Source organism: Diplotaxodon limnothrissa, linkage group LG19 (assembly GCF_057381915.1).
Source record: "Diplotaxodon limnothrissa isolate DT_005_m linkage group LG19, D_limnothrissa_male_GT1.1, whole genome shotgun sequence".
In the NCBI taxonomy this organism is placed as follows: Eukaryota; Metazoa; Chordata; class Actinopteri; order Cichliformes; family Cichlidae; genus Diplotaxodon; species Diplotaxodon limnothrissa.
In genome coordinates this window covers 5840283-5856917 of record NC_140614.1, presented here as the reverse complement: position 1 = coordinate 5856917, position 16635 = coordinate 5840283, and the positions used below count along the sequence as shown (strand labels likewise).

Here is a 16635-nt window from a genome sequence, read left to right as displayed (position 1 = left end):
AGAAGCTCTTGACCTCTATATTGGGGAAACCAAACTGCCACTTCATGAACGCATGGCACAACATAGAAGAGCCAGCCGTCCTTTAGATGCCTGTCCATCTGCATCTTAAGGATAAAGGACACTCTTTCGAGGATGCCAATGTTCACATTTTGGACAGAGAAGACAGATGAGGAATGAAAGAAGCCATCTACGTCCACTGTGAGCGACCATCTTTGAACGGAGGCGGTGGCTCACGACACCAACTGTCTACCATCTATAATCCAGTTTTGAGATCCCTCCCCAGACGTCTTAACGCCCACTCACATCTTGGGCCATCTGACCTCAGGAAATCACATAATAGGGTGGGGCCAGGTTTCACAATGAGCTCACCTGAAATCTTGGTTGACTGTGACCTACACCCGTTTTCACACCTTGGCTCGTATGATTAGGTAGAGGATCATCAGGGGGTCCATCATCCTTTTGGGGGGACACTCCCACAGGGCTTAATTGGAGATTATGTATCGGAATTTCAGGAACAGGACCACACCTCCAAACACGCTCACCGGTTGTCATCTACATAGGTTCCCCCAGTTCTGCAAGCTGCTCATTCTCGTTTACGTGCCCCTCCCTCCCTCCTTGTTCTCAATTCTTTAACTCCTTCATTTCTATTTAGTGCATGGGGATCTGCCAGGCCTGGGAGCCATTGCCAGTCCCCTTCGAGGCCTTCCCCAAACCACAGCTCAATTCATGTCAAAGCATTCACTTTTACCTACTAAAACGCTGTCAAACCTAAAATGAGAACGTGGGACCAGCTAGTTAAATCTGGGACTCTCCACCATTTGACCCTAGAACTGAAGAAGCTTCTCGGATGAGAGGTGAAATGTCTTCAAGCAACTTAAAGAAGTCCAGACGCTTTTCTTTCCAAGCTCTTTAGACAACTAGCCATGTAATTAACATAAATTCTGTGTTTTCCAATAGTCCAGAATACACTCTTTCTGTATTTACTGTTGTTGCTCCCACTGCAGACACATCTTATCGCTGACTGGACTGAACATTCTCAGGTGGTTTGTAGGGATGCATTTTGGTTCACTTGGAGTTCAGTTCGACACAGCGTATTTCTATATGTATCCAGTATCTTGTAGGTGTAGTATGAGAGTATGAAGAGAGGGGAGTAGAAGGAGGAGAAAGAGAGTTGGTAAAGAAAACCAGTGAGGGGCAAGAGGAGGGTATAGAGTGGGCTCAAGAAGAGATAACGATCGAGGGAGACTGAAGGCGGACAGGAGAGTGAGAAGAAGAGAAAAAGAAATATAGAGATTGAGATGAAGACAGGAAGAGGAACAAGCCGTATGAGGGAGGTAGGGAGAATAAAATAAAGGGAAGTAGCAAAAAAATGAAAGAGAGAAAGAAATGTAACACAGAATTGCATTTCATTGCTTAACATGAAAGAAGTGTGCAAGAAAATTCATATCTACAGAAAACAAAGGAGATTGTAGGCCTGGGTGAATAAACACCCCCCCCAGGGATCCAGTCATACTGCTATAGTTTCTGTCAGCTCAGTATGAATGGAGACAATTTGATCATCATTATTAAAAAGACTCTTTGATCAGATCTTGTCTCATCAACCCAAGCCTGTCTGCTGTAAGTGTGTGTCTGATCAGTGCAGCTCAATACACTGTCTCAATGTCAAACCTCAATGTCATCTCAGCATCAGCACTGCACACCTCTTAGCGCCTCACTAATACGGCAGTGCTAAAAGCTAAATGATATTAGGTAGGCTTCTGAGGCCATCCTACTCTGTGCTTCAGGCTAATATGCTAATGCTAACAGGTAATCTGATCATCCAGGCTTTGAAGCAGCTCACCTCTCAATTGCACAATGTGTATGTTAATCAGAGCGGGGAGTCATAACATATGAGGCCAACAGCCACAGCAGCTGAGAAGTCTCCAGATTCACCTTCTAACTTTTAAACTGCGATGCTGCTGATTTTGTATTGCTGTTATTCATTTTCTTATTTATTTTACTCTGTTTTGTTGTTTGTGACACGCACTTCATAAATAAACTTTACTTACTTATTTTTCTCACTCAACATAGATTGTCAGATGTCATTAACCAAAGATGCTGAACATGTGTTTGTGTGGTCTAAATATCCTTAAACAAAGAAGAAAGATTTTTAAAGCCATAATATCAAATAATTTGTTTGACAAGTAAAGTTAAATTCAAGTTAAATTGAAGTATTTATTAGCATCTGCGTCCACTTTCTGCACCAGCTTGATAACTTGTTTGTTAGCTTTCGCTGCTTTATCTCAACCTTCATTGCTGCTGGTGCGCAGTTATTAATTCCTGTTAATTTACTAAAAAGACACAAAGAAAGGCGGGAAGCAACAGATGGGAATTTACCATAGACAGTACCGTAATATCACTGATTGGTTTCTTAAGTCCCATTTCCAAACCTCAACATTTTCATTGCTACCATCTTGGTTTCAAACAAACTGTGACTAACTGTGAAACTGCTTGGTCACTGACTTGTCAATCACCAGTCATTACCCAAATAACATCCTATGGATAATTTGTTCTGAGAGTATGACCAAGAATTACAAAACAGATTCCATTTTTTATTCTGTATGACCCAGAGTCAGAGACTGCGGACATTAAATTCTTCAGTAAAATATTTACAGAGGTGAAGACAGAAAGTTGTTTTCCCAGACTTCCATAGGACACACAGCTGAGAGAGAGGGTGTGACAAAGGATGTGAACGCTAGGTGGCAAATGGTGGGAATCTTAGCAGGAACAAATCAGGGATACCAAGAGAAGGGAAGCTAAACCCAGTACAAACTGCCTAGGTAAAACAGGAAGTAAGTAACAAAAGAACACCTAACACAGAGATGGAGACTTAACGGGGGATGCAGGATTAAACTAAAGCTCAAAATAATACTACAAACAGGAACAAAACTAAAAATAACATATGAGAATATAAACACAGCAAAACTATTATGGGAATATCAACCCAAAAGAAAACTATTACAAGCAATAGAACCACCAAATATATTATATACAAGATTCACCACATCTGTTTTTATACTGTATGTAGCAATTACAAAAGTCCCCATCTATAGTGGTTTTTAGTAAAATATCACCGTTTTTTGATGGCTACTTCCTGCTGATAAAAGTCGAGGTTGAGATTTTCTGTGTAGACAATCCTAGACATTGAGGTAGCTTTGATTTCTTTGAGGCGCAACACTCTTATCCCTCCTGACAATACACATTCCTGAAAACAAATAAATAAAATAAAACCTTTGAAAGAGTTATCTCATGAAATTTGTCACAGCTAATGGGTCTTTTATTTTGTAATCCATAACTTTTACACACTCTCTTCTTTCTGTCAAAAAAGTAAGTCTTTATTTTCTTTACACTACTTCCCTCCTTTTCTCTGTCTGTCTGTCTGTCTCTCTCTCTCTCACACACACACACACACACACACACACACACACACACACACACACACACACACACACACACACACACATAAATACATACACACAGCCTCTTATTAAAGCCCGCTGTCTGACATGCATAAAAGCAGAGCTGCTCTGCATGCCTTATCATGGTGTGATTGATGGTTGGCTGTTCTACTCTTATCGATTCTATGCTCTCCATATATTAAACGGAGGAAACTGAGCCGAATCGCTTGTGGAATAAGGCGCTGAAATACGATCGCGCTCTGATAGCCTGGCTAATCTGCACAACCTAATTCATTCCTAACATCAGCCCAGCCCTATCCCAGAGACGCAGACAGTCACGCTGTGTTTTCTGTAGCGCTGATAGATGTATTTTATGTTTATTAGCTGTGAGGTATTTCACCAGCTTATCTGGAAATTAAGTGGGGCAGAGTGGCCGCTGAGTCTGTAAAATTACTCAATCAGCCGTGAGATTTGGAGTAATTTACAACGTTTGCAAGGCAGTAATGATTGCAGAAAGCAGACAGTCATGTTTTGTTTGGATAATGCTGATATATGAATGTGTTTTTGGGAGCACAGTGAGGAGATAGTATAGTTGATGGTTTGAGTTTTCCAAGAGATACTTTATTGTTTATCTGTGAAATGTAATATGTGCAGGACAGCTTCACCGCTATCTGCTCACATCCTTTTAAAGCCGGAGATGTGTGGTTTTTATACGACACAAAGAACTACACTAGTGTAAACCTGTGGCTAAAGCACGGAACTAACACATCCTGGGTTGAGGATTCAGTTTTTGGCACGTGATGATCCGACATTCACGTCAAGATATTTGGGAAACATCTGTATCAATCAAGGAGTTGGTTATTGAGGTGACACTGAATGATTTTATGATGAAGCTAATCCTCTTTTCCACATACATTGCTATAATCCTGTGAGAGGGTTAAAACACTTTATCCCATTTGTCTCAACTGTGTATATCCTACTCCATAAATATTGGTGGTGTGGCAGTCTGACCTTGTCATGTGTTGACTGATGCCATCACCCGCCCATCCCTCATGGCAGGACTGTCACAGGCTGAGTTCGCACTGTCTGCTATTTAGCAGGGTTTGCAATACAGTGTTTCCCACAGAACTAGATAATATTTGTGGCAACAGTGGGAGTTCACTCATATTTTCTTGAATGTTACCTCTAATACTATAGCTTATTATTTGTGATAATAAATAACTGATCAGATGTATCTTCAGTAAGTCTCCCAGTCTCAGAGTGAACTCTGATTCTGGACTGCAGTCCTGCTGAGTGGCACATGAACTCACTGCACATGAGTAGCCTTCCAGTTCGCAGCAGAGCTCTAGAGCAGACCAAGGACTTTCTGGAGAAACGGATGAAGGATTTCAAGTCCCACCAAAGTAACAACCTAGAGCCAGATTTACAACATTCACATTCACTTCTATGGGCAATTTAGAATCACTTATTAACCAAACCCACTAACTGAATGCCTTTTTGGACTTTGTCAGTTAAACCTGACACTTAATTGTATCTCAACCAGTTATTACTGCCATCACTGTTCTTTAAAGGGTTTTACACTCTTATCCTGTTTCTAACTATAATTTCATTGGACTGAAAAAACCCCACCACACAGTCTCTCAGTCCTCTTTCTCTCACCGTCTCTCTTTTTTGCTATGATTTAAAACTTTTGAGATAGATTTGCAAGACCTTTGCCATCTTGTGTCTTTTGTCCCAGTTTTATCCTATTTTAGCAACGTGTCTTTACCACAACCTGGAGAAGCAGCTTTAATGCACTGATCTTTCAGGATTTTTCCCCAATATATTGATGAGTATTGTTTCCATTTAATGCACACTACACTTCTTACTGTTATTTTTTATGTTGCATGAAAATCGTGTTTTCATTTTTGCACAGCATGTGCAGTGTACAAATTTCTCTTGAGATCAGGCTGATCGGACTGCATCACAAATACACACATACAAACATTTACACCGCGGGTGTGTGTGTCTCGAAAGCACTGTGTGTGTGTGTGTGTGTGTGTGTGTGTGTGTGTGTGTGTGTGAGTATGTGCGTGCAGCATTTCCCACTGCAGCACAGCAGGATGTCAGGAGTGGTTAAATTGTGAGGCCTCGGCACCTTGAGGCTGTCTCTCACACACACACACGCGCGCGCACACACACACACACACACACACACACACACACACACACACACACACACACCGTGTTTTCATATCTTTGTGGGGACATCTAATTGACATAATGCTTTCCCTAGCCGCTTACCCTGACCATCAAAAATGAATGCCTAACCCTAACCCTTACCCTAACCTTACCATAACCATAATGAAATAATCCTGACACTAAAACCACATTTTGACTCTGAAAGATGCCTTCAAACTCGTGGGGACCGTGTTTTTGTCCCCATAAGTGTCACAGGCTGGGTCTCTGACCCAGCGCTCTGAGTTCATGTTTGTATTTGTCTCATTTTGTTATGTGATTTAGTTTGTGTTATTTCCTATCTGCCTTTAGTTTAGGCAGTTATTGTTCCTGGGTTTTCTATGTTTTGGGGTTTTGTATTTATTCATCACGTATTAGGTCTGTTAAGTTGTGTTGTCATGTTTAGTTTTAGTATTTCCTGTTTTATTTTGACAATGTCATGTGTTCTTTGTTCATTGTATTTAGCTTTCCTCTCCTGGTCCTGTCATTAGGTTTATGTCTGTCAGCTGTTCCCCCATGTGTCCCCACTTCCCCTGATCACCTCATGTCTGTATTTAAGCCTTTTGTTTTCTTCATGCCATTGTCGGTTCGTCTGTTTACCTCAGCCATAGTTCTAGTTTTCGTCTGTTAATTCCACGTTAGTCTTAGTCTGTTTATCTCACCAGAGTTACAGTTTTAGTCTTAGTCTTTGCCTGTTATTTTCCACCTCAGTTATAGTTATAGTTTTTTGGTCTTAGTACCCTTAGTGTTTTGCCAGTTTAGTGTTTTGTTTCTTAGTGTTTTGCCAGTTTGTTTTGGTTTCCTGGTTTAACCCTGCCGTCATTTAAATAAAACCTCACCTTTCTGTTAAACCTTACTACTCCTCATCGTCATCTGCTTTTGGGTCCTGTTTCCACACACATCGGCGCACCCCGCCGTGACAATAAGGGCAGTTGGTCCCCACAAACATGGTAAACTTCCAATTTTTGGTCCCCGCAAACATATGTAAACACACACACACACACACACACACACACACACACACACACACACACACACACACACACACACAAGCTTGTCTTTATCACTTCAAAAGACATTGACTTGCATTCTCTTCCTAAGGACAACTAACCATCACCTTCATACAAAAAATCTCACGGTTTACCTCATGTCAATGTTGCAACTTCCCAAAATGCAACAGTGTAAACACATTTATGAGTAACAAAATATGAGTAATACAACAGCACATATCCACACACACGCACACACACACACACACATACGCATCAGATCAAAAAAAGGCTATAATGGTGTTCAGAGACCTGACTGGAGTGTTTCCCAACATCGCCTCAGGCAGCTCTGTGCCTCCATCCATCCATCTGTCCATCCATCCTTCTGTCCACCCATATCATAGCTTATTTTTTGCTTCTCTTTTATCCTCCCTTCTCTTTGTGTGTTTCCTGCTTACATTACCACAATTATGCTTTTTTTTCTTGTCTTTGTTAATCTGCTACCCTTCTCAGAGAGAAAATGATTTTCACAGTCAAGTGTTGTTTTTAAACCATGTTAATAAGAAAATGAAGTTTACTGCACAGTAGTAACCGTCACTCACAAGGTAGCCGCACCCAAAATTCTCTCCTATGTTGTTTGTTTTACTCAAAATAGCATCAGACATTGTAAAATGAATATCATGCCCTATTAGGTGATACTTAAAGCTAGCAATTTAGACTAAAAACGCAGCAGAAACCTGAGGTGATATATCTAGTTGAGGATTAGAAACATGAAACACTTCTTTTTACAATCACTGGAGTCGCCGCCCTGCTGGACTTTATAAAGAATGCAGGTTTGTTTTCATCTTGTCTGATGAACTCTCTGGATTCTGGTGATGATCTGCATCTGTTTCTCTATGTGTGTTTTAGAGTTTCAAGCTAAACGTGGACAGTCGCGCCGCTCTGAAGGAAAGCATAATGGAGGAAGGCAAAGCGCTGCTCACCATCATCACCTTCCACCATTCTGGTATTTTCTTGCACGTATTCATATTCTTTCACATATCAAATATGCACACACACACAATAACAGGATACACATTGAAACACACACACACAGGTGGCCATAATGGAGCCCCGACCCTATTCCATTCATTATTAATATTTGGATTAACAGAGCGACCTTCAGAGAGGAGACCTCATATGAATGTAGCCGAAAGAGAGACTGGGAGAGATAAAGACAAAGAATGAGATGAGTCGGGAGAAAAGACGAAGGAAAGAGAAAAAGAAAAGAAGAGCAGCAGGCAGGGGAAAGAAACATTGAGTATACAGTAACGGCGTATTTTTTCAGAATTTTTGAAGCTAAAGATGGAAAAGAGAGAACCGAGAAAGAGAGAAAGCTGTGTTGTTTTCAAATATCTGAGCAGTAATAGTGTGTTGGGATTTGGGAATATTTGTTGCTTACCAACTTGATAACATAACAGACTTACTAAGATGAATAATTACAAACTAAACAACTTGAACTACAGATTTCTGAAGAGGTTTTGATGAAAATGGTCCGATGATGGGGATTGTTCTGCCACTCATGTATCAGATTTCTAGAAAATCAAAATGTGCAGAGATAATTGATCTCTAATGAACATCCCAGCAGAACTCAGTTATTCAGGGCCAGATTTCCAGGGAAGACAGAGAAGATGGAGGAAGGTGCTCCACTTTCTAAAAGCTCCAAAACCTTTTTAGCTTTTTCATGAAGCAGAAATGTGTCAGAGTGGCGTACACTCTGTGGAATAACCAGACTACAGTCACCACGAGCACATGAGTGATAAATTTGACTGATTATGGTTTGGTCATTTGCATCACTTTTTGATGTTATTATGCAACCGTATATCTGGAGACTTTCCTGAGGGACCTCTAGTTTGTAGCAAAATTAGAGACTCGAATCATCATTCAGCCAAGACAATAAAACCCATGATTTTAATGCCATTTGTCACCTCGTTAGCATGCAGCCTATCTGCAGCCTACAACACAGGAAAAAAAGCTTAAAGATTAAGGATACCAACAGGCCTATGGGTGGAAACTGGGATTTAGCCCAAGGGAAGTGAAATCTATCACTATATACACTAGAAAATATTCATGACTTCCAGGAATTAGAATTTGTATACCTTTGTAAAGTCTGAATAACGATAAAAACCTGCCTTTGCGTCACTTTCATTGCCACTATCCTTGTTCTTATACTTTCTGAAAAGCGTAAATGAATGTAGTCACTAATGACCTATGTTTTGTAGGGGTGTTTCAAAGGTAACCCATCGATTTAATGGATAATTAGCGTTTATTTCAACCTGGCTTAGTTCCCATTATCGTACACACTTTGCACTCTGCGACTCTGTTGTAGAGATTCGTATCAGAGCAGCTGTTGCAAGATACCTGCAGCACTCAAAAAATGTCATTTTCTGAGCCACAAAAGCCACATTAAAAGGAAAACGCTCCAGGCCGAAATAAGCCGGAATTATCCTTTAAGGATGAAAATAAAAGTATGACGTTACATTCACTTAACATAATGTGGATTTAAAAGTTTTTTAAAAGATATTGTGGTCTTAGAAAAGCTCTTCTTTAGTCAGATAGAGGAATGGAATTATGGGTATCATTTTTCTCACCGTAACTATCCCAAGTCTCTCTTTCTCTCTTTCATTATTATCCTCTCCCTGTTTGTCTTTCTCTGTGTTATCCATGGCTCTCTCTCATTTTTTCAATTTTATCCCTATGTCTGTCACCCTCCAGGTCTGAAGGATATCCTCCATATGGTTTCCAGCCAATGGGATCAGCTCCAGCGGCAGATCCGGCGCCAGCATAGCTGGATGCTCCGCGCCCTCCGCTGCATCCAGGCCCGCCTCCTCTATACCAACCAGTTACACAAGCCCTTCACAGCCCCAGGGGACCCGTCAGCCAATTGGCTGCCTTCTTGCCCAGCAGACGGCCTCAAGGTAAAAATAGCAGCGGTGGTTTTTATTTTCTGTTTAGCTTCGAAGCTTTCGGTTATTCTGCTCATCTGCTTATTGTTTGTTTTTTATTCCTTGATTCATATCCCTCCATTTCCTCCCTGGTTGATCCCTATTATCCCTCTGTCTTACTGTCTCTCTCTCTCACACACACAGACACACACAGTTGGACTCAGTTGCTCAGTGTATAAATTTCATTTTTATTTCCTGGCAGTCCCAAAATTTGGATCTTAACTGTGCCAAAAAAGCTGCCTGAAGCCTACATCAGTATCTTGTCAAAATAGAATACTGAAAACTTTTCATATATATTTTACACTTCAAACTCTTTATCTGACCTTTAGTACCTTCATTCTTGTCCATCTGCTCAGACTTTAACTTTCTTCTACCTTTATCACATTTTTTCCTTGTTTTTCTTCCCTCCTGTACGCGTCTACCTTCAGCTGTTTTATCCCATTTTCTTGCTGTGTTTCTAAAAATTTTTTTCCTTGATTAAGTTTATTACTCATTTCTGCTCTGGATATATCCTTTTGTAAACAGGTCCTTCCCTTCTTCCCTCTTTCCAACCTGTTGGGCTTTCATTTCCCTTCCTTTGATCCATTTTCATTCTTTCCTCATTCTCATTGAATCACTTTCATCTTGTTTTATTTTCTGTATTTCTCTTCCGTATTTCTCTCTCCTTCTCTTTCTCCTGCTCCCCTCCTTCTTCTCCTGCAAACCTGACTCTGGTTGTTTTCAGATTGTTTAGTTGCAATTAGAGCTGCAGCAGGCTGATCACTGTGATCAGTCAACAGTGACAGCCATTAGCCAGCTACCACCTCTGTGTGCGTGCGTGTTTTGTGTACATCTTATAGTGAAAGTGTAATTTTGTATGTATGCGTATCAGTGTTTTCCTGTGTATGTGTGTGTGTGTGTGTCCATTAGCTGCTTGGCCACAGCACATTAACAGTCCATTCATTATCTGTGTGAATCTCTCTCTGCACTTAATGCTTTGATCCGTAAAACCCCCAAACAACAAACTAAGGTGTGAACCCACTGAATTATTACTGTTCGCTGCTTCAGAGCACAAACACACACAAGGCATGTCAGCATCACGGGTTTCCCATACTTCTGTGATATTTTAAATTATTCAGTGTGTGTCTGTTCTGGGCAGGTGAACAATGAACCCAAACTAACCGATGTACAAATCCTGCAAGATCCTCCATCTGTAGGAGACAATCTGACTTCCAGTGTTGTAACCAGTGGTGCTTTTAACTCTTTCTGGTCGACTGTCCGCCCACAAAACAACATTTGTGCCAGTGTAGAACCTATAGTCATGTGCTAAAATGAGCAGCTACATAGAGAGGTGTATGTGCTTTGGATTGGGTGAAACCATACACTATATATAAAAGATAAAAGTTGCCAGAGTGATGTCATTCTTTGGGTTTTTTTTAAGGATTTCATCATATTTAGCAACAGAGTGGAGTGCTACCTTTGCAAAAAAACAAGCCCCTAGCATTAGCTGACTAATGCTAGGGGCTTGTTTTTTTGCTCTAAAAATATACAGGCAAATCAACCAGGCACACATAAATTCTAATTAATATAAATATATAAATACACTGGAATTGCATTCACAGTATGGATTGCTATAATAATAAGAAATGTATATTATTTGTCACTTAATATCATTAAAATTATAACTTAAGCCTCAATAATGTTGAAAGAAAGACACAAGAAATAGAAAGTGGATTTTGCATAAAATATGAAAAATGATTACTAAAAAGTCCAATGAGAGTCCTGAGAGAGAGCTAACAAGAACATTTGTTACAAACACAAATGAAGGTAAAATGGCAAACTGACAAACAAGCTGAAGCAAAACCAGACTCAATCTCAACAAAGGGGGGCCTAAAAGACAAAGTGGGAACAAACATTAATTAAATTAACTAAAAGCTAAAGAAACAGCAGCTAGTGACTTCTACTTAAAATGAATTATATTTCACGATTTATTTTGGGGTGGGGGGAGACAAGCTTAAATCATGTGGCGAGCATTTGAAGGCAAGTAAAAGCCAAGTTTAAAGTGAACCTTATCTACTGGTACAAAGGATGAAACCTGGACCTGAGCCCAGGTCAAGAACAAAGTTATTCAATGCAAGTTGGAGTTGAGTTTAAAATGATTCAAACCCCTTCTTATTCAGGAGGAGTCCAGTTTACAAGTTTTTTGACTAAGTTGCAGTTCATTGAAGCCAGGCCTAAGTTTATTCTCAGAACATTCAACTCAAGTCTAGACTAGGGTCAAGTTAACAGCGAAAACAGTGAATTCTTCCCAAGTCAAACACGAATGAAGACTCGTTAAAATAATGAAGTCAATTTTATGGAATCATCAAGACCTCGTCAAATTAATAAGTTCATTAACAGCAGAATTTCAACCAGTATTTTCATGGTATACAGATGTATTTTTTAGCCCTGTTAGGTAAATCTCATATAAAGTATGTAGACAGCTCCAGGTAATATCTTAAGACGTTAGAGACAGAGTTTTGTCTGTTGGTCCTCAAAATAACTCAGTAGCAAGCCTCATATCTGGTGATACCTAAAAGGAAAACGATGATTCTTGCAAGATTGATGAGTTTGTGTAGTGCATTCAGCAGATACTTTCCTCAAAGCTATGAGATCTATCAAACATGTTCAGTTCTGAGCAAACAGCACACGCGAGTGGATATTGCACTTTAAGACTGTATTGTATTTTGATGTATATTTTAACAAGAAAATAAGACCATCATAGACAACACCTGAGCTCTTTCCGGTGCGTTCCAGTGTGTTGCTGTTCTTGTTGACCGGCTTTCGGAAATGTTTAAAAGTCACATTGTAGTAGAGTAGATATCTCCAAAGTTAGCTACAAGTAGATCTCAAAGTTAATGACCACATATTTTTAATGTTATGCTGTATATACCTGTGATCAGGAAGCACAGCAATGTGAGCGCAGAGGGATTCAGTAGCTTGCTCAGTGCATTTAATGTTATGGATAATTGGTAACATTTCACTTTTTTTTTTATTATCACAAGTCACATGAATTCAGCACCATCAGACAGCTTGATAATGTGCAGGAAATAAGAAATAATCTAGCTTTACTGTGTGTTCATTATCTGCCAGTGCTCTTTAATGACAATCAGATGCATGGCCTAATTACTGCTACACACACATGTGCATGTGTGTGTGTGTGTTTTGAGGGAACAAGGTCAACCAAGGGCATTTTGTTTACATGCTTGCATGCATCTGTGTTTATGGGCCTTGGTAAAAAAGAATGATACAATGACCAAGGGCAGAGGGTAGGTAGATGCACTGCAGTTCATTTGTTGTGCATGTTTTCAGAGCAGTAGTGGCCATGAGTATTTATTAGTGTCTACATATATGTGTGTGTGTGTGTGTGTGTGTGTGTGTGTGTGTGTGTGTGTGTGTGTGTGTGTGTGTGTGTGTGTGTGTGTGTGTGAGAGAGAGAGAGAGGGAGTTTAAATGAACGTAACCTTGACTAAAGGGCAAAATAAAGGGCAAATTGGAATAAATTTATCAAATTATGAAGCCTTGTACAATATTTATAACCAGCGGATTCACTATTCATTACAAAAGATTAAATACCAACTTGTATCAATAATTCATCCTCTTAATCTTCATTTTTAGTGCAATTAAGAGCAGAGGCAAATGACATATTTCACACCCGGCTCGAGATGGTTAGCATGCAATTTAGTGACTGTGACTGCTTCTCTGTGGGCTGCTGGTGCCTCTGCAGCTGGATATGTCATATAATTAGACACATTTATCTAAATGCATTATCATCTGCAGCAAATAGTGACAGCACTCATAATATTCCTTAACTTTTTGTAACAGTTTTTCTAAAAGAAGAAATATAGAAATCTGGTCATGAGCCAACAACTTAAACGTAAAAATAACCTGTAACATAATTTGAGGGTGAAATACCCCTCTGTTCTTATTCCCTGGATGTGTGAGCTTTGGTTTTGCACTTGGTGTCACTTTGTTTTCACTGTGCTGCTTAGTTTTAATTTCTTATTTGGTATTTCATGAGGTTTAAGCACCAAACGTGGGTTAAAATATCCCCCTTCACAGAATTAACATTGCATGTTGACAAATTGTGGTAAAGGGTACAGAGTGACAAGTGACCCCATCAAATGCATGTATAATGCGCTATTATACATTATGTACAATACTGTGTGATTAGGACTTCATAGTGGCTATATAGGATACAACCAAGTCAATGAGCAGTGCATTAACAAAAGGTAACTGGTTTTGTTTCCAGTGTACAAATGCTGGTGCTTTCCAGTGCTGAACTTATATTATTAGCATTCAACCATTTATATTAACATAGGAGCATTTCATATGAACACAGTTTGCCTTTTTGTGGCAAATATTAAAGTGGCTTTGGTGCCATTTCATTTTTAGTTGTAAGTTCAAAAAATAATCGACTAAATGCTGAAAAACTCAGCTATGATCTCTGCCATGTAATCAAAACACAAACAGAAAGATTTCACCATGTTTACCATGCTCTGTTGAAATAAAAAAAAAAAAAGTCAGATTCATGGCAGCTTTACCATTTTTCTCAAGTAAGCTTGATCACTTAAGACTGACTTGCTTCTTAGGCAGCTGATATAAGTTGCATTGCACTTTTGGAAACTTGAAGGTTTATATTTTTGCTTTAGCGTCGTTCATTCTGTCAAATTTCAATTTCTGACTCAGAGCATTTTGTCCTTGTTCGCTCCCCCTCTATTAATTCTTAGCTGATATGGTCGCCGTAGCAACTACAGGTGTGGTGTGAGGTCATAAAATTAGGCTGAGCCTTAACAAGCCTCCGAAGACTAATAGCGCATGTGTGTGTGTCTCTTGGTGCTCATAAGAGCTTGTTGTTATTGATGGAAACATATGTCGCTGACAAGGTTGAAGACTTTTTTGTCTTTCCGTGGTGCGATTTTTATTTATTCTGCTTTTGACTTTCATGCTCTTTCTTTTCATCAATGAAAGATAGAAAATAATGACTTTCCCCCCAATTTTCCATCCCTTCATTATCCCTTACCATTCCATTGTCCGTCTGTCCTTCCATCCATAAGTCTCGATATCTGTCTCTCCTCTGATTTCCTCTCAGTTTAAATCCCTGCAGACCTTTACATTGACACAACCTTCTTTGACTCATGATGTCTTTCCTTGTACCGTTCTTTCACTCAAGCTCCATCTTTGCCTTCATCATCCAGCTCTGTCCCTTCCCTCGCCTCCCTCTCTCTGTCCGTTCATCTAGAGAGGGGTGATTCATATAAATGTCAGGAAATATCAGAGCCGGGGTGGTTGGATTAGGCAGCAAGTGGAAGATACACTGATACCAGCAAATATAACGCCGCGACAGGACGGCCAACACCGGGGATTAGGACTCACACACACACACACAAGCAGAGACACCGCGCAGCGAAACGGTTGTGTGTGTCATATGAGAGTATTGCGTTATGTGACTTTGTCAGTGTGTCGCTGCATTTTAAAGATTTGTTGTACATGTGCGAAGAGTGTTTTGTTGCATATTGAAGATGAAGGCAAGGGTTGCGTGTGTGTTTTGGCAGGGGTGGGTGAACATGGAAAAAGAGAGCGCGCACGCACGACAGACATAGAAAGGTGTTTAATACGAGTGTGAAAGCAGTGTAATATTTAACAGCTTAGCAGGATTTGTCTGTCACATTACAGGGGATTGTACCGAGTCTGCTAACACACACACTTACACAGACACACAAACGTGCGCGTGTTGAAAAGGTGAATGGATGTTTTCGGTGACAGCTGCTGAATCTGGATCTTTTTCTCTGGAGTTTCATCACTCAAATATTATAAAACTGCCACCATGTTTAGACAGCGTATTACAAATGTGGGGGGATATTTGACAAGAACAAAGTATGAACATGATGGAGTGGAAGATGGAGGAACTTTCTCTCAGTAAATCTAAAGTTTGAAAGGAAATTTCTCAAAAACAAAACATTATAACATTAATCTGTTTAATTAATTTTAATGGAATAAATGAAGATTTATGTCGCTCTTTATAGAAATTCACAGAAATCCAAAAGTAAATGGAATATATAATGAAATAAAACAGGTGAGGATATTTAGTTACACTAACTCTAATGGGTTACATAACCATCAGTTTACCACAATCCTAAAAGCACCACATAGTGACTAACATTAACCATCTCAGTATAATGCAGTGTTCTGCTGTGAAAAACTTTGATCCTGGTGAATGTTTGAAATGTTCCATCAATCCTGTTACTGTTGCACACTAAGTACACCCCAAGGAATAAAAACAGCACTCTCCCATTTGTAGGGCAGCGAAGAGCTTGTGAACCACTACAAAAACACTGGCATTGATCCGCGACGTTCTTTTGACACACAAAGTCAACTGTATAAGATACATGCAGTGACTTAGATATATGCAAAAAGAGGTATAATAAACAGTACACTGGCTGTTAGATCAATAAATATTACATTGCTTAAAGCAGGTCAGCGCCTAACTGTGTGAAACAGCCATACATCTAACAGCCTACTAACCCTAACCCTAGAGGTTCAGACTTAAAATTAATTTGAATAAAAATTTGTCTTAAATACGTATTTTCCCATATGTTTCATCTGCTCCAGGTGCATGCTTGAAATATACACTTTGCTCAAATGCTGCATATACATCAAATTCATCTTTCACGTGTCAGGAACATGCCAATTTCCACCGAGGGGTTCGGAGGGGTTGGTGTGAGTTTGAGGTGTGTCATGGATGGTGCGTTGTAAGGAAGTTGATTTGTTGACATTAGACCAACCCCTCATGTCCAAAGGGACTAGCCTTTGGACATGAGGGGAAACAAATCCTATTAGAGAGCTGAACCTGACACCTGGCTATCCACCTGTCCCCCCCCCCCCCCCCCCCCCCCCCTTTCCCCAAGAACACAATTTTTTTTCTCATGTTTCAGTTTTAAACACAAGTATAGTGTATAAATGTGTATGAAAGTTTGTGTGTGTAAGAGT

At 39.8% G+C, this 16635-nt stretch overlaps 1 protein-coding gene across 1 annotated transcript in view; it reads left to right on the top strand.

Moving 5' to 3' along the window:
* The window catches only part of akap6 (A kinase (PRKA) anchor protein 6), a 213787-nt gene that overhangs the window by 61430 nt on the left and 135722 nt on the right, over positions 1-16635 (top strand). The window contains exons 11-12 of the mRNA XM_085343525.1: positions 7553-7649; positions 9398-9600. Of these exons, the coding sequence (XP_085199651.1) occupies positions 7553-7649; positions 9398-9600 (300 nt within the window). The remainder of the gene's footprint in view (positions 1-7552; positions 7650-9397; positions 9601-16635) is intronic.